This window comes from Macaca fascicularis, chromosome 7, assembly GCF_037993035.2.
Source record: "Macaca fascicularis isolate 582-1 chromosome 7, T2T-MFA8v1.1".
NCBI lineage: Eukaryota > Metazoa > Chordata > Mammalia > Primates > Cercopithecidae > Macaca > Macaca fascicularis.
The window spans coordinates 129,834,907-129,853,890 of NC_088381.1; the positions used below are offsets into that span (position 1 = coordinate 129,834,907).

The 18,984-nt window shown below is 36.6% G+C and overlaps 1 protein-coding gene across 6 annotated transcripts in view; it reads left to right on the top strand.

Moving 5' to 3' along the window:
• SYT16 (synaptotagmin 16) overlaps positions 1–18,984 on the top strand; it is a 287,967-nt gene that overhangs the window by 180,453 nt on the left and 88,530 nt on the right. For 2 of the 6 annotated variants that reach the window (XM_073997493.1, XM_045396531.3), the window contains exon 3: positions 4,734–5,400. The exons of the other annotated variants lie outside the window; for them this stretch is intronic. In XM_073997493.1, coding sequence (XP_073853594.1) covers positions 4,878–5,400 — 523 coding nt within the window. In that variant the 5' untranslated portion in view covers positions 4,734–4,877. The remainder of the gene's footprint in view (positions 1–4,733; positions 5,401–18,984) is intronic. 6 annotated transcript variants of the gene reach the window in all.

The following is an 18,984-nucleotide window of genomic DNA, read 5'->3' on the forward strand; positions in this document are numbered from 1 at the left end:
TTGTCTCATTGTATACTTCCATAATAATGAGATATCATGAACCATTTCAATTGTAATAATGAGTCTTCTCAGATATGACAAGACCTTAAATGTATTTTTCCTTCTAATCCAGGGAACTGGATGTTTTTTCTATTTTGTGTGTGTGTGTGTGTGTTTTCTAAAACACCAGAAGCCACTTTATCTTCTCGTTAGCTGTAAGAAAGCCACCAAAGAAGTAGCATACAGTATATATCTGGCATTATTATCCTTGGTGTGCCCTACCAATGAAGTTGAAATATACCTAAGCCACAAAGATATTTCCATGGTTACCCTGCCAGTGCTGGGCCTCTTTGGTTTTAAACTGATTTAGTATAAAACGAAAGGTCTCTGGTGTTGCTAACTAGGTAGTTTTTCAGATTCTAGCTGCAGATTTCCTTCCTTTTTGAGTACTTTAGAATATAACAACTGGACACTCTTTTATATAGAGACTGAGATTTTACTTCTTTCCAATTATTCTGGGATCATCTAACAATGGTTATTGACAAAAAAAAGTACAGAACTATTCCATGAAAAGGCATCTTGCTTCTGGTTGTATCCGGCCTCAATATTACAATATTCTGTGGTACGCAATGGCAAATTCTTGGGTTTCAGAGCAGAATGGAAGTGTTAGAAGTCATCTAGTGCGTTAATGCCACTTTAGAGATGGATAAATCAAAAGGAATCAGGTTTACTTAGCTTTAAATATTTTCACTAGTAACTTTGTTTGTTCGTTCATTCATTCATTCATTCATTCACTCACTCATTCATGGAACATGCAGAGCCCCTGCCCTGTGTAGATTCTGGAGCTATAGCATATAAGCATAGCCCTAGCACTTGTGGATTCCCAGTCCATTGGAAGAGGAAGACTGACAAATATTCATCGTATCGTGGGAAACATTATATAATAAAGACACATTCAGAGCACTCTGAGTCCACACTTTTGATTGTAGATGAAAAGTTGACAGAGGAAGCAATAAACATTTCCTCATAAAAAATGAGTATCAGGCAGTTTAGGGAGGGAAGTCATCCTGGGCAAAACAAACAAAAGTCAGGAAAGAGCATAGTCACTTTGGAAAATGCTTAGTGTGTCAGTGAGACTGGCGCATAGGACTTTACAGCGAGGAGTGGTAAGGAAAGGCTGAGTTGTCATGGTGTGGCAGCATTATTGGGGACAGCTCAGACACAGCTAGGTATTCAGTGAGGATAAAAGGTGGAGCTCCGTGAGTTGCTGTTGTCCTGAAATTAGTTCCAAGCTGGTTGATAAATAGCCACTGATCTGAAGCCCCTTCCAGTGTCCTTTTGCACTTCTAGACCTCCTCAGACCCAGTGTTTCAGCAATTAAAGTGTTTACACTTTGCAGGAAGCCTTTAGGATCTCCCCAGCACTAAGCCCAGTTGGATGGTGCTGATCATTATTTATTACTATTACTATTATTTGATTATTATTATTTGACTTAATTATTATTATTATTATTTTTATTATTTGAGCATTTCTCCTCTTGTATGCCATAGTAAAGAATTTGAACTTTATCCTATAGGGTATGACTTGGAAATTCAAATGCATCCAGGGGTCGGGCAGGCCACATAGAAATGAGTGAAGCAAGTGGATTGTAAACAACAGGGAGAGGTGAAGATTATATTGAGTTGGAAGCATTCAAATTAATTAAAAAAAGAACACTGTATCAACAAACATAAATGAGTAGTGATTTTGACAGCACCAGTGCTCAAACTTTGCAGTGTAAGTAATAGGGAACCATAATGACTTTTTTCTTTAAAACTAGGAGACTGATCAAAAATCATTTTTTACAAAAATTGCCATTTTGATGAACTGTCAATTTTTTTAAAAAATGAATTTTTTCATTTTCATTTTGATGAACAGAGATTATAGAAACCAAGGGGATATGAGGCCAAGAATATGGGCTGTACTAATTTGAAGATTTGGACAAGAAGATGCTGGCTCAAATTCAGAGATTTTGGGTTGCATATGAAAACAAAGTTTTCTACCAAACACTGCATGTCCTCACTCAAAAGTGGGAGTTGAACAATGAGAACACATGGACACAGGAAGGGGAACATCACACACCAGGGCCTGTTGGGGTGTGGGGGGCGAGGGGAGGGAGAACATTAGGACAAATATCTAATGCATGCGGAGCTTAAAACCTAGATGACAGGTTGATAGATGCAGTAAAATCACCATGGCACATGTATACGTACATAACAAACCTGCACGTCTGCACATGTATCCCAGAACTTAGATAAAAAAATAAAAAAATTCAGAAAAACAACAACAACAAAACACAAAGTTTTTTTTGTGTGTAATAGAATGATGGAAGGATGATTAAGGAAAACATGTCATTTCTGGCTTAAAATGTTTCAGGTACCAAAAAGACGGCTGTGGAAACTAAAGTCACTGAAATCTCAGAGAGAACCTTGTAAATCTGTAATGTGCTGAAGCTTAGTAACTCATGCAAAATACTTGCAGAGAAAAACAAAAAACAAAAAACAAAAAACTTTGGGTGGTGAAATGGGATGGAACAAATGGTAAAAGGATCTTTACTGTTGTTACTCTGCAGGGGACTTATGTGATAACATTCTTTAACATCTTTTTAACACTTCTGGATAGGATTTATCCATTAACTTAACAAATTTACTGAGTACCTAATATATGCTAGGGGTTGTTTTATGCATGATTTTTAATAGAATTTGTTATTGAGAATTCACTATGTGCTCAGCACACTTCTAGGTGCTGGGGATAAAATAGAGAACAAAACAGACAATTCCTGCCATCCAAGGAGCCTCCATTCTAGAGGAGGAGACAGGCGTAACCTTATATAAAATCAGGTTATGGTGAGCGAACAGAATGAATTGAGTCTGGGTAAGAATAGAGTATGAAGCGAACTAGGTATGTAGTATCTGAGGGAACTAGAGTATGGGAAATGTGATAACTGTACAAAACATGATGAAAGAGAATTTTTGGAGACCAAAATCTAACAGAATTTGGAAAGGAAGAAGGGAGTGTTGAAGAGAGAAATTCACAATCACCCATGTTGTGAGTCTAGAGTGATGAACGCTTGTAGCAAAGTGATACACTAGGTTTGGATGAGCTGAATTTGAGATTTTAGTGAGACATCCAAGTCTATCAGTGTTTCTCAAACTTCCGTGGGTGTCAGACTTACCTGGAGTACTTGCCAAAAATCTAAATGTTCAGATTAGGTCCTTTGCCTTCAACCAGCCTCGGCCTTTGTGTTCTTTATTAGCTCACTAGGTGTTTCTGACATACCAGAGTTTGAGAATCACTGGCTTTGACAGTCACAGATATAAGTCTGGAAAGAAAAATTGAGCAAAGGCTGGAGAAGTATATTTTGGAGTTTCAAAAAGGTGTTAATTGAAATGTAGGGATGGCCTACTCTTGCAGCTGGTGAATATAACAGGGAAGGGAAGCCATAGGACAAGATTTGGTTGTATACATGTAGGTGGTGGGAAGACAAGGAGGAGCCTGAAAAAGCAACACATGAATTATTCAGCCTAAGGGGGGAATGTGGAGAGCTCAGTTTCCCTTTAACTGAGATGTGGGCTCTATGGAGACAAAGCCCTCAGGATTACCTTATCCCTGGCATTGTGCCAGCATTTAATAGATAATCAATATTTGTTTATTGAATAAGTCAATGCATCCATGAATGGCTAATAAAAAATTTTTAGAATGTAAGTAGTCATATCACATGCAGTGGCTGAGGTCAAGAGACTAAGGGATAGCTAGTAGATTTAGTTAAAAGGAAGTTATTGCTATACAAGATATTGGGTAATTAAGTTTAAGTAGTGAGTTAGGCCCTGTAGTCATTTGTAACATTCATCTTGAGCTGTTGATGAGCACTGTAATAGCAATAAGATATACACACACATAATATACACACATAAGCGTATGTATACATTGTATGAACGTATACGTGTAAAAGTATAAATATTTAGCTCTAGAGTCTTCATAGTGTCCTGTGGTTTTGTTGATATCCAGGAGCTGCTTCCTTCAGGTTGTAAATCTTGTGGGATGAAGTGTGTCTTAGGAGTCTCAAAGGTTGTGGAGGGCTATCTATCTCTGGGAGGTTGGAACATAGACAAAAGCAATGAGATTCCAGGGACATGTCTCCAGTAAGCTAGATAATCCATTTGCCACCCTCGGTTTTTCAGCGATTGCTCCCCAAGAATAGATATGATTTCTAGAGATTGCATAAAAATATAAAATCCTATTTTAAGATTTGTTTAAAGCTTTTTAATTCCAGTCACATACTTCCTTTGAAAGTACAAACTTTAGTGTCATAAAGCAGAGGTGCTTATTAGTCAGCTCTCTGGGATCTGCAGGTTTGTAGGTGAAACATCCGACCTTTTTTGTGTTTTGAAATGTCATACCAAACTGGATCTTAATGAAGATTCATTTATCCTTTTCACACTATTAAGGATGGTCTATGGGGATAGACTTCTCTCAGTCCACATGATCAGAACCCATTACTGCTAATGGAAGTTTTCCACATGGCTGTGGAGGTGAATAGGCACTGAAATAATCTACATCTAGGCTTTCACAGTCATTTTTATTTAACTATTTTAAGATTTCCATGATGATCCCTTTTCGTGTCCAAATGCTGTTTGACATTGTCTGTAGGTATCTGGTGATGGGTCTGAGGTTGTAACTTTAACAGGTGTAAGTATTTCTTTCCTCTGTTTCAGCTGGAAGTTTTGAGAGTGAAATATTCACAGCCATTAAGAGACCTCCAAATTAATTTCTCAACATGCTTATTCTATAGTTCACATTCAATCCAGAGCACTGAAGGAACTGAACAAGTGGACACTGTAGACATCAGATAGCTGGCCATGGTGTTGGCCATGGCGTCTCAGGATGCTCAGAACTTCTTCCAGCCTTTCTCTTCCTGGATATCTCGGGTTTATGAAGCTCTCCAGCAAGCAGGAGATATGTTATCTGCTTCGCTGGTTAACGTAAGCAAACAAGACTCTAAATTGAGTGACAAACTAGATCAGGACTTAGATAATATTCAGATTCAGGAAACATACTTTGAAGATGAAGAACAAGACAATGATTGGAGTCAAGAGGATGCAAATTCCTTGTTTCTTGAAGTGGATCATTTCTCATGTTGTAATAGTGATTTGCAGGACTCTGCCCAAAATTCAAGCCCCAGGCTTAGCCAACATGCAAAGGACTCATGTTCCACAATGTCCCAGTGGCCCAATCGGGCCAGTGATGACCACAAGTCACCACATGTGCTTTCTTCTATTGCGGAGGAAGAGCATCACCTTGAAAAGCAAAGAAGTGGCCTTCAACATGGCTTTGACAGCCAGCTCCCTGGTACTTTAGAAACTGTTAATGGAAAAAAGCAAGGTAAGCTAGCCAGTCATCATTTTCTCTGCGTTCCTCCAAAGAGTATTTCTACTTATTTTATTTTGACTTGTTTTTAGTTATCATGTGGATTTTATTTTTCTCTCTCTTTTACCTTCCCACATACTGGCTTCTGATTGAGAGATATAATCCTTAGGAATATTTTCAATATATAAAACTTTGGAAGATCCAAGTTTGGGAGTTCCATATTTCAAAACAATAGTTCTGAGCAAGTGAAATGGTGAAAACGAGTCTGTGGATTCTGTTTGAGAAGCCCCTTGTGCACATGTCATGCTTTTAAAAATATCTTGTAAAATGTTCTTTTTTTCTTCTAGGTTAGGAATTTCTAGATGTTACTATATTATTCAGTGTGAAATCCTGTGCAAAAAGCCATACTTATTGCAGAATTTTTAGTTGATAACACTCCAAGAACACTTCTCACAGTGTTTCACTGAGACGTGATGTGAGATGACAGTGGATAGGAAATCTTTGAAATAAGAATAGCTTGATTTTCTTTTAGCTCTGAATGGTAAGGACACATTTAATAAAAACTGCCGATAAAGATTTATGCTGTGAGAACTGAGCACATATTGGGCCTTCAATAAATATATATTGAATATGATAAAAATGTAATTGACTCTCTAAAAGTAGCTGTGGTATGTTCCAGCATGAATTTCTCATGCCTCTAATACTCTAACCTTGAAGTAAGGACATTCCACCTGGTTAAGGGACAGAGGTAAATGATATTCACAGAAGGGATTTGGGTATGTGTGCACGGTGTGTAGTTGTAATGCACATATAAGTCACACAGATTGGTGAGTCATTTATGTGATCTAAAGACAAAGTTATTAATGTCCCTCTTGTTGGAGAGAGCAGACTTTTCTGGAATACCTCATAGTCCCTTCATTCATTTTCCATGATTCCTATTAGCTTTGTCTTTTTAGGGAAAAGTTTTATTCAGATATATAAAGTCTTGGCATATAAGGAAACACAATTTCATATTCTTCTCATGCTTTCTTGATACTTTTATTCAAATTAAGGTAACATTGAAATGCTAGAATAAATTGGTGAAAATGAGGTAGGTTGATATTCTTTCTGAACCTGAGAAGCTATAGATAATTGCAATTTTGAGTCTTTTAAAATTGTCTATAGAGATATTCTAGAAATATCTGGGCCAGCAGTAGAATTTCTTAGATTTGAGTTGAAATTTTGGTTCCTATTTTAGAACATTCTTGAAAAGGTTGAACTATATTTGAAATTGATGTGAATTTGGCATACCGCAAATTTTGCTAATTTTTGTAATTGTAAAATCTAATGGCAGTAAAACAATTGTGTTCATTTGGCCCTTCCAGAGATGCTTATTCACTAGATTGGAGCCTCCAGGAAGTCAGGGACCATGCCATAGATTCATTTGTGTTTTCTTAACAATGAGCACAGTGTTGGGTGAGAGATTAAATAATAACAATGGAATAGCACCAAGGAAAGCTAACAACATTAAGAGGTAGATGCTATTATTATTCTCACTTTACAGTTGAGAAAATTGATGGCGAGAGAGTTTGATAATCTGTCCAATATCCACATTTATTATAGGAAGAAGCAGAGCTCAGGCAGTCTCATTCTAACATTTACACATACACATATTCTCTCTTTTTTTCCTTTTTAAAGGTATAATTTACTATAATAAAATTCATCCTTAGTATATAGTTCTATGCTTTTTGACAAATAGACACGGTCTTGTAACCACCACAACCAAAGTATAAAATGGTTTTGTTATGTCAGAAAATTCTCCTACATTTGTTTTTAGTCAGTCCTTTCCCTACTCCAGCCCCAGACACGTGTGGATACATTTTTAGCCTCTCCTGTTTTATCTTTTTCAGAATGTCATATAAATGGAATTATACAGTTTGTCGTCTTTTGAGTCCAGCTTCTTTCACCTGTCATAACGTGTTTGAGATTCATCCATGGTGTGTGTTTCAGTAGTTTTCCCTTTTTAATTGCTGAACCGTATTCCGTTGAATGAATGCACTAGTTTGTTGATTGATCAGTTGAGGAACATTTTGGTTGTCTCTAGTTTTATTTATTTCCAATATCAATGTCTATTATTTCTTTTTCTTGACTGATTACACTGGATAGGGCTTCTATTATCATGTTAAATAAGACTGGTGAGAGTGAATATTCTTGCCTCAATCTTAAACAGTGTTAAATCCTTCAGTCTTTCACTCTTATACTCAGTAGTTAGGTGCAGGCTTCTGTAGATGCTCTTTATTATGGTGAAGAAGTTCCCTTGTATTCTAGCTTCCTGAGAGTTTTTATCAAAAAAGGATGTTAAATTCTGTCAAATGCTGTTTCACATCTATTGAGATGATCATATGATTTTTGTTGTTTAGTATGTTCAAATAAATTACACTGTGTTTTGAAAGTTGAGCCAGTTTTGCATAGCTTGGATAAAATCCACTGGGTCGTGTTATGGTATTCCTTTAGTGTATTACTGGATTTGATTTTTTAGTCTTTGCTAAATATTTTTTTCCATTTATTTTTATTAGGGATATTGTTTTGTAGTTTTCTTGCCATATCTTTGGTTCTGGGTAATGTTGACTTTATGAAATGAGTTGTGAAGTGTTTTTCCTTTTCTATAGACTGGAAAAACTTGTGTACAATTATTATTTTTTAATGTTTGCTAGAATTTTTCAATGAAGCCTTCTGAGCCTGGCATTTTCTTTGTAGGAAGGTTTTGAAACACAAACTCAATTTATTTAACAGGTATAAGAGGAACCTAGTTATTTGTTTTTTTCTTAAGTGATTTTTTGGCACTTTGAGTTTTTCAAATTTTTTCATTTCATCTATGTTGTTGAAGTTATGGACATAGTAGTTAATTACTACTTTTTAAATGTTGTTAGGATTCATAGTAATTTCTCCCTTTATTTCCTGATGTTGGTAATTTTTTTCTTTTTTTGTTGTTGATCTGTCTGGCCAGAGGATTATTTGTCTAGCCACCTACCTATCTTGTTTTTTCCAAGCATCTCAATTTTGGTTTAATTAATTTATCTCTATTGTTTTTCTGTTCTTAATTTCATTAGTTTGTTATTATTTTCTTGCTTTGGGAATAATTTGTTCTTTCTTATTTTCTATTATGGATGTATAATTTTCCCTCTCAGCAATGCTTTAGCTGTATCTAATAAGTATTAATGTATTTTGTTTTTATTTTAATTTGATTAAAAATAAAATATTTTCTAATTTCCTTTGTTACTCCTCTTTACTACATTGGTTATGTAAAAGTATGTTGGCTAAGTTCCAGATATCAGGAATATTGTATATATTTTTCTGTTGTTGATTTCTAGTTTTATTCCATTATGACTTGAGCACATACTTTCTATTATTTTAGTTTTTAAAATTTAATTAAGGTTTGTTTTATTACCCTGTCCTGAATTGTCAAATATTTCATGTGCACTTGAAAAGATTGCATATTCTGTTACTGGAGAGAGTATTCTATAATTTACAAGTTTTTTGAGGCTATTTTTCAGATTTTCTAATACTTATTTTGTCTCTTGATTTTTTTCTTTTTTAGCCTACTGATTTTGTTCTGTTTATCAGTAAGGGAGGAGTATTGAAGTCTGTAACTCTGATTGTGGATTTGGCTATTTCTTTTTTTTATTTCTATCAGTTTTTGCTTTGTGTAGTTTGAAGCTCTGTTATGTACACATATAAGAAATATGTATCTTCTTGGTGAATTGACCTCTTTGTCATTATGTAATGTACCATTTTTACCTCTGGTAATGTTTATTATCCTAAACTCTACTTTGATATTAATACAGCTCCTCCAACTTTCTTTTGATTAGTGTTGACATGATATATTCTTTTCCATTCTTTAACTTTAAACCTATTTTATATGGTGGGTTTCTAGTACATAGCATATAATTGGGTCTTACTTTATAATCCAATACGACAAGCTTCCACTTTTAATTGATGTGTTTTAACTATTTGTATTTAATATAATTATTGATATTGCTGAAATAAAATCTGTCTTCTTGCTAGATTCATTTCTGTTTGTTCCATCTGTTCTTTGTTTCTTTTATCCTAATTTTTCTGCTTTCTTTGTATTGAGTATTTTTATGATTTCATTATATATCGACTCTGGGCTTGTGTTAAAAAAGGCTTAATGTCCATCCTAGGATCCCTAATGCAAGGATCTTTAGTTAACTTCAGTCTATCTTGAAATAATACTGTGCTGTTTCATGCATAGTTTGATGATGTTGCTACAGTATACTCTCAATTCTTCCTGCTTATCCTTTGTTTTATTGATGTCATATATTTTACTCTTATACGTGGAATAAACATATAATACACTGATACTGCTTTGCCCTAGACTATTGGTTATCTCTTAGAATGGTTAAAATAAGACAAAAAAAGTCTGAGGTGGGACGATTGCTTGAGCCCAGGAGTTTAAGGCTGCAGTGAACTGTGATTGTGCCACTGCACTCCAGTCTAGGTGACAGAGTGAGACCTCATCTCTAAAAATCATTTTAAAAAACCCCTCCTCAAAACCAAACCAAATTTAAAAAGATAAAAATATTATATTTACCTCATTTAGGCCACATGAACATATGCCGCTAATGAATTATCCTAACTTTTCTTTGAAAAATGCTTGACATCTATATTTAAAAATATTTTAGGTATCTTTATTTATTACCTTCATTTATTCAATTTGAAACATTCTTCATTTTAACATTTCTCATACTGTATATATGCTGCTAATCAATTATGTCAGCTTTTGTTTGAAAAATTTTCTCAATTATTTGAAAAATATTTTAGCTAGGTATAGAATGTTGGTTGACAGTTTCTTTCAGCACTTTAAGATTGCCATTTCACTATCTTATGGCTTGCTATAATACTTTCCTTTATTTTTCTGCATGTAATATATGTTTCTTTCACTTGCAGCTTTCAAGATTTTGTCTTTATCTTTGGTTATCAGTAGAGTGTGTCTAGGAGTGTTTGTGCATGGACATGCATGCATGTGTATGTTTTGGTATTTGTTTTTCTTGTGTTTTCTAAACTTATTAGTTCTGTGGGTTTAATGATTTTCATTACTTTTGAAAAAGTTTGGGTGATCATGTCTTCAAATATTTATTCTGCCCCATTCTCTCTTGTTCCTCCTTCTGGTATTCTGGTTATACGAATATTAGATTGTTTGGTATTATCCCGCAGTTCTCAGATGTTTTTCTTTGTTTCGTCACTTTTTTTTTCTTCTTCGTAGTTCAGTTTGGGTAGTACTTACTAACGTAGCATCTTCAAGTTTACTAATATTTTCTTTGACAGCATCAAGTCTACAAAAGCCTTTTTTATTTCTGTTACCATGTTTTTCATTTCTAGCATTTTGATTTGATTGCATTTTAAAATAGTTTCAGTCCCTCTGCTCATCACTTCATGCACATTCCCCCCTTTCCATTATGGCTTTTAACATATTAATCACAGTTATTTTAAAATTCCTTGTCTGATAGTTCCAATATCTGAGTCATATTTGAGTTTGGCTTTCTTGGTTGTTTTGTCTCTTGACAGGGTGTTTTTGTTTCTTTTTTGTTCGTCTTGTAATTTATGACTGAAAATAGAACATTATATGTAGGGAAAGTATGTGATATTTTTTGCTGGAAGTGAGCAGTCTTGTCTAATGCAGGGTGTTTAGTGTGAGGGGGTTGAGTCAGTTTAGTCAGCATTTGAGTTGGGTTTTTGTTTTGTTGTTATTGTTCATCTCAGTGTGATATAAGCTTCAAAATTATTACTACGTTGTGTTTAGGGTAGGGGCCTGTTTGTTACACAGTTTCGTCAATATTGGCTCCATCTTTAACATTGTCTCCTCTTTTTGCCTATGCATCAGAGAGTGTCTTTCTTTTTCAGGCTTTTGTCCCTTTCCCAGGAAAAGCCTGTTATTATGCATTATTTATTGTTTGTTAGTGTGATGTGGTTGAGTTGGAGGTTGTGTTTCCTGCTGTTCTAGAGTGCTCTCGGTCTTAGGCAATTGCTGTGTTCCTATGTCTTGTGGTTAGGACATTCTCAGTAATCCTGCCTCTCTCCCCAGAGACAGGGGAATCTCCAGTGGTCTGACCCCAGGAGTTTTTCCTGCCCTTTCCCCAGGGATAGAAGTGTTTGTTCTGTTCACTCACCTTAATGTGTCTTTACCTGTGGTCTGAAAGCAACAGGATTTGCTATTGTATTAGTCCATTTTCATGCTCCTATCAAGAACTGCCTGAGACTGGGTAATTTAAAAAGAAAAGAGGTTTAATGAACTCATATTTGTGCAGGGCTGGAGAGGCCTAGGGAAACTTAAAGTCATGATGGAAGGGGAAGCAAAGGTATCCTTCACGTGGGGGCAACAAGAAGACTGAGAGCTGAGTAAAGGGGGAAGTCCCTTGTAAAACCATCAGATCTTGTGAGAACTTACTATTATGAGAATAGCATGGGGGAAACCACCCCCGTGATTCAGTTACCTCCCTCTGGGTCCCTCCTACTACACGTGGGGATTATGGGAACTGCAATTCAAGATGAGATTTGGGTGGGGATAAAGCCAAACTGTATCAGCTACCCTTCCCCAAGTGGCTTAAGGCTTTTGTTTCATAGTGGAAATTCAAGAGCGGAATCTTGGTGGGGCTTCTTACTTTGCCTGTAGTAGCCATTGTTCCCCTTCCTCATGACTGTATTATGACAGCAGCTTTCTCTTCTCCTGCTCTCCACCTAGTCTTTCTTGTGAGTGCCTGGTGAGCTCTGTGATGAGCTTCTAAGTGGGCTTGAATTTCCATTTGGTTTGTGACTCCCGTGGGTTCTGTACTTCTGTGCTAGTCCACTGGGCCTTTAGAAATAACTGGAAAATAGTCATTTAATTCTTACCAGCTTGTATGAATCTAGTATCTGCCCCTTGCCAGCAAGTGCTTGTGTTCTTTCTCTCCTTGAAATAAGTTGTCTCTTTTTAATTTTTGGACTAGTTGATTGCTTTATGACTTCAGCTTTCTGATGAGTTTAAGAAAATATGTGATTTGACCATTTATATAAATTTTATTGTTGTTTAAAGAGTGGGACCATTACTTCCAACTGCCTACATCTTAAGTGGAAGCTGGAACATAGAGTTTATATACTTAACACCACACTGTGAAATTGAATTGAACATTCTTATTAAACTGGGTAGCATGTTTGGGCTGAGGGATAATTGTGTAAATAACATACTGGTTTTCCATTAAAGAGTTCTGTGATGTGTGTGATATATGTAACCAATCCTATAAAAAAAGTTTGTGAGAAGTTATAGTTATGTACGTGATAACTTTTGGTGTGATTTTGCCAGAGGTGACCAGATAAGGTTCTTGTGAGGATGAGTCAGAATTTAATAGGTGAATGGAAGGAGAAAGGCATTCCAACTGGACAAAATGTCATGAATGCTGACATGTGAACAAACCTGACATTTTCAGGGGTGGATCATGAGGCTAGAGCTAAGGCTGTGATTGGGAAGGTCTTTGTTTTTTGTGTTAAGAATTTAGCCTTCATCCTGTGTATTAGTCCATTTTCACACTGCTGTAAAGACATACTTGAGACTAGGTAGTTTATAAAGAAAAAAGCTTCAATTGACTCACAGTTCTACATGGCTGGGGAGGTCCGAAGAAACTTACAATTATGGCAGAAGGTGAAGGGGAAGCAAGGCACATCTTACACAGCAACAGGAGAGAGAGAGAGAGAGAGAGAGAGAGAGAGAGCAAGCGAGAGCGCAAAAGGGAAGTGTCACTTTTAAACTATGAAATCTTGTGAGTACTCCCTCACTATCATGAGAACAGCATGGGGGAAACGGCCCGCATGATCCAATTACCTCCCACCAGGTCCTTCCCTCCACACATGGGGATTACAATTCAAGATGAGATTTGGGTGGGGACACAGAGCCAAACCATATAATCCTGTAAATGACTGGGAATCTTAGAAATATCTTAATCAAGGGTGGCACCCACAGAACTCTGATATAGAAGGATAACTTTAGCATCAGTTTGGAGGCTAAATTGGAGGGGAGAATATGTGTTGGAGAACTATTATAGTAGCTTGTAAGAAGGAACCTGTATAAGAGAATATGCACATATAAACAGAAATAATTATCATTATTTTGTCATTGTTCTGCCAAAAAGACATCTCACAAAGAGAGTCTATGACATGCTTCTGGCATGCAATGGGGTACCACCTCATTACTGTGGAGGTAGAAGACCAGCATCCCCTCTTGGCCTCTTTGACCCTTGAAGAGGTGCTCTTCATTAATGCTGAGTTAAGATGGGAGTTCCATCTTCTCATGTGGCTTCCACTGACCCCGAGGTACAGGTGGCCTCATTACCACTGGGTTGTGGTGAAAGTCTTGGGTCTCTGCTAGACCTCCCTTGACATTACCTAAATGGGCAGGAAGAGGTGTGCCTCATGACTTCCAGGTGGGGGTAGAAGACAGGGCTTCCCAAATGGTCTCCAGTGAACACTGTGTGGGTGGGGGATACTCTCGTCTGGCATCAGGGATGGAAGTTCCAGCTCCTAGCTTGGCCTTGTCTGGCATGCCTTGTGAGAGTATTGGGTTGCCTCATTACAGATTGGTGAGGATGGAAGTCTGTGTTCCCCATGTGGCCTTGTTGTTGTGGGTAAAGTTGAGGACACAATTTTTTTCTGTGCTGTTTGGCTTGAGTACAGCAGGTCCTATCTAAACATTTTCTGTCTTACTAGGCTGCACCTTTCCTAGTCCTTTGGGCAGAGAGAGCAAGCCTTTATTGAGACTTTTGTTTTGGTCAGTGTACATAGGCATTTTTGTGTTGCCAGCTTCTTCAGGTCTGGGATATATGAGGTAAAAGAGCCCAGGGAACTCATGACTATGTTGTTCCTTGAGTCCCAAGGTTCCTATCCATTCTACCTTCTTCTCTGCACTTCTCAGTCTTCTGATCTCTGTTTAATAGACAATGTCTGGGGTTTAGGGTGGCACTTAGAGGGAAGAAGAGGGAAAAGTATGCTCACTTTATCTTCCTGGAAGTTTTCACATTAGTCCTTAAACAGCATTATGACTTTGAATTCCACCCACTTCTTTCCATTTCACAGGGAAAATAAGAGCAGTAGAAAATGATAAAGAGTGGTGTGGGTGTGTAAGTAGATATGAGGAGGAACATTTCTCTATAAAGAGAGGTGTTATACTATGGCCCCTTTTAACCAATCAAATATGTATTGAACATCTATCATGTACAAAGCATTGTGGGGAGCAGACAAGTATACACAAGTATAAGCCACAGGCCTTTCCTTCAGACTGTGCAGAAGCCTATATCACTTGTTTATTCTGTTCCAGAGGATGCAAAAATGTTTTTAATGCCCCGGCTCTGTGGTGGCGCTGGGAATTGGGAATGCAGCATGGGCTTAGAGTGAGACAGCCTCAGCCCAGTTCACTCACAGCTTTATAGATGGAGGAGCTCGCGTAAGTTGCCTCTAGGGAACTTCCATTTCTCTCTCTCGCTGATGTGATGTAGCCCACTAATTTACTTCAAATGCCTTTTAGCCATTGAACAAAAGCTCTTATTTCTCTTTCCTCAAAATATTTAAGTACCCCGAGGACCCTGTAAAACTAGGATACGCGATTGGACTCTTAGCTGTATGAGTGTTAAAGCACCTGTTTTTTGTTTTTGTTTTTGTTTTTGATTTTGATTTTACTGATGGGTTAACAGTCTCGAAGACTCCTCATGCACTGATTTGTTCCTTTATACCATGGGGTGATGTAAGCCATAGCACATGGGCTGCTTTGCAGTCTGTTGAAGAGAGGTATTAGGAAACACACTAGGGAAAAGCAGCATTTTAATCAGTGATTTATGTGCACGTCTTAAAAAGCCTTGTCAAGCTCGCTTTTCCCATTTAACCTTGAATTCTTTTCATAACGTTGTATCTTGATTTTATGTTTCTTAATGTGCCATATTTTTCTCCACAATAGATTTTAAGCTAAATTGGCCCAAAACAAGAGGGATGCTGAATGCTTTTTGTAACCATGGAAACATTTCTGGGCACTTACTGAGGACCTGGTTGCCAATAGTAATGTAACAGAGAAAATAGATACACTTCATTTAGCAGTTGCCGATGATTAAGAGGCAGAGAGACTACTTATAGTGTCATCCCAAGATAGGCTTTTTGGTTTAAAGACTCAAATCCAAAACACCACCTTCTCAGTAGAGAAGCAGCTATGACACCTTTGATATGTGATGGGAAGGAGTTCTAATTGCATTTAAAAATCATCTTTGTTTTCAGTTTATCACCTCATGCTTTTTTTGAAGCTGTTTTTTAACCACATGTATTTGTTTCCAAGAAATATGCTCACTATTTCCTGAAATAGCCTGCTAATGGAATTAATGTGTTCCAAGCACATTGGCATATAGAACTTTAGAAACAATCTCTGAATGTACTTAAAATATAGAACAACAGGCTTTGAAATCATGGTGATATTTTACTTTTCAACCAGATTACTCTGCTAGGCTAATGTAACATGGAAGGGAAAATCCTACAGTGTTCTTAGTTGATGATTAATTCCAACCCTTTGCGGATTGAAGGTATTTTCTTCTGTCAGTATTATTGGGATTGCTTGTGGCAGTTGAGACTAAATGATATCAGATAATATAATATAGCTGATTCACAAATCATACAGGCCTTATCTTTTCTACAGGACATGCTATTGCATATGAAATGTTGCATTCCACCTTTCCTTCCTTTGCAGTACTGGAACTTTGCTTTTTCATTGCATAAATGCTTTCTTGAAAGTAAGCCTATGCCTAGTTAAATTTATCTTCATTTGTTAGTCCTTCATTTGATAGTATTTGCCATCATGTTCCTTGGTTATCCAGAACTGTCCAGGGAAAAAGGTTTAATATTCTGTGACTGCTCCAGAATCTGTTTTCTAAAAGCTTTATAAAGTTAATTTTCTTGATATTTTGATTTGCATGTTTTAGCAAAGGTAGATAGATATTAATGAATATGTTAGCAGCTGACATACAGTTTTCGAAGTCTTGACGTTTAAGGTGAGAAGATGATTATTCCCATTGTTACTTATTTTGCAGTTTTGTGTCATTTTTGGAGGAAATTTCAGGCATATAACAAAATCCTATGTGGATAGAAGTTAGAATATGTAAGATACAAATGATCAGATGATTCAATCCTTACTTTGACTTCTGGGTGTTGTTATGATAGAATACTGGAACATTTTGAAGGACAGATTCAAAATAAGAAAATTGAGTCCTTTTTTTTCTATTCTTAATATAATTAGGAATGGATTAGAGGAATTAGAGGCAAGTTATCCTCCAGATAAGCTTAAATCCCATTTTAACAATTCTCAAGGAATAAAAAAATTTTCTTTATTAGTGGAATCACTTGATATATATATTTTTAAAAGCTCAGAAGTTTTCATTGTCCTATAAAAAGAGCAGAGGCCGCGGCTCAAGCCTGTAATCCCAGCACTTTGGGAGGCCGAGACGGGTGGATCACGAGGTCAGGAGATCGAGACCATCCTGGCTAACACGGTGAAACTCCGTCTCTACTAAAAAATACAAAAAACTAGCCGGGCGAGGTGGCGGGCGTCTGTAGTCCCAGCTACTTGGGAGGCTGAGGCAGGAGAATGGCGTGAACCTGGGAGGCGGAGCTTGCAGTGAGCTGAGATCTGGCCACTGCACTCCAGCCTGGGCAACAGAGCGAGACTCTGTCTCAAAAAAAAAAAAAAAAAAAAAAAAAGTAAGAGCAGGGATATCTTTTTTATGATTACTCAGCCTAAAGGGGAAGAAACCAGAGCTAGACAGGAAGTACAAACTTAATAAGATCTTTTCTCATTTATCTTATTTCTTCTTCCTGAGGAAGATTCTTACCTGTGTGTTTGTGTGTTGTTTATTTATTTATTTATAAAAATATCGTGGAGATATTATCCTCTTCTTCCCTCCTCTATTATTTTTTCTTTGGTAAATCTCCTTTCTTTCTTCGCTGGTAGCCTCTTCCCATACCTGCCCCTGAGGAGAGCGAGTCTTGTTTCGGAAAAGGAGCCTTATAGCGAGAGGAGTTTCTGAAATATGATTTTAAGTTCCTCTTCTCTTTGAACTCATGTTAATTATGCTAAGGGCTGGCCTAGGTCATTGCTAATGGAGTTCTTAGTGCCCTTTGTATTTCGTAGTTTTTAAGTTTATGAAACATTTTAAAAACAGAAAAACATAGAGTAATATAACAAAGAGTCACAGATTGCCACTTTGCCAAATCTTAACATTTTGTCATATTTCAGATTTATTTTAAAGAAGCCATGGAGGACAAAGGGAATTGAAATCCCCTGAGAAGCCCTTTTTGTTTTCTTTCTTTTCTCTACTCACTGGGGTAAAACAAATCTAAATTTGGAAATTATGATTCCCATTGTGTTTCTGTTTTTCTTTTTCTTTTTCTTTTTTTTTTTTTGCTGCAAGCATATGTATCTGTAAACTACATATAACATAATTTTGCATATTTTAAAACTTTATACGAGTGATATAATGCTAAACATATTATTTTGCAATTTTTTCCCTTCCCTCTGAATGTTATGTTTTTGAGATATGCAGATACACGTAGATTTGTTTTAGTTTTACTGCTACATGGTAGTCAACTGTATTAATATACCATTTTTCCATCCTTCAATTGATGAACATTTAGTTTATTTCTAAACTTTCACTATTAAAAATAATTCTGCAATATAAATATCTCTTTGAGCACATATACTGGAGTTTATTTAGATGGTATGTATGAAGAGACAGTCCTATTCCACACCTCTTTCTTAAACTAGGTAGTTTCTTTCCTGGTCAAGGTCCCTTGAATGAATTTCCTTCCCTTCCCCTGCTTTGTCTTTAGGTGGTTCAAATTCGTTTCTTTTCCCTGTCACCAAGAGAGTCATAGTCAATAGTGAACTTAAGGCATTAAAAGAATCTAAGTATTAGAAGTTGTCTGTGTGTTTAATAGCAAGTTTAAATAATGAATAAATGAGAACATGGGCAGTGATTCCAAATCTTAGGAGGGTTACAGGCTCCTTTGAAACTTTTATGAAAGTTACAAACTCACTTGTCCAGAAAGATACATCAAGACATATCAAAAAAATTTATAATGACATTTTATGGGTTCATGGACCTCCTGAATTTCATGTGTGTTACTCCAGATTAAAGTCAACCAAGTTTACAAGAGGAAACTAGTAATAATACAGTCAGGAGTTAATCATTGTACCATTCATTTTCAATTTGGCTTTTCTAAGAAGATAAAATTGGAGAAATGCGTTGGAATCTGTGCTGGTTCTCAAACTACTGTCAACTCAAATCCATTCTTCTAGATTCTGCTTTGGATGTTGGGTTTAGAATTCTGCAAATTACAGTTCTCCTATGGTGGCGGGTCATCGGATTCTCCTAGGTTCTCTATGCCCAAAAGAGCAGTAAAAACACATTGAAAGATGGGAGGAGATGAGAAGGGACTTACTGATTTCTGTTTTACTCACTGTTCCTATTAGGGGCACTCCAGCACAGCCCTTCACTCTGCTATCAGCAGTTTGGGTTCTCATCTGTAACTTCTTTCAGTATTCCA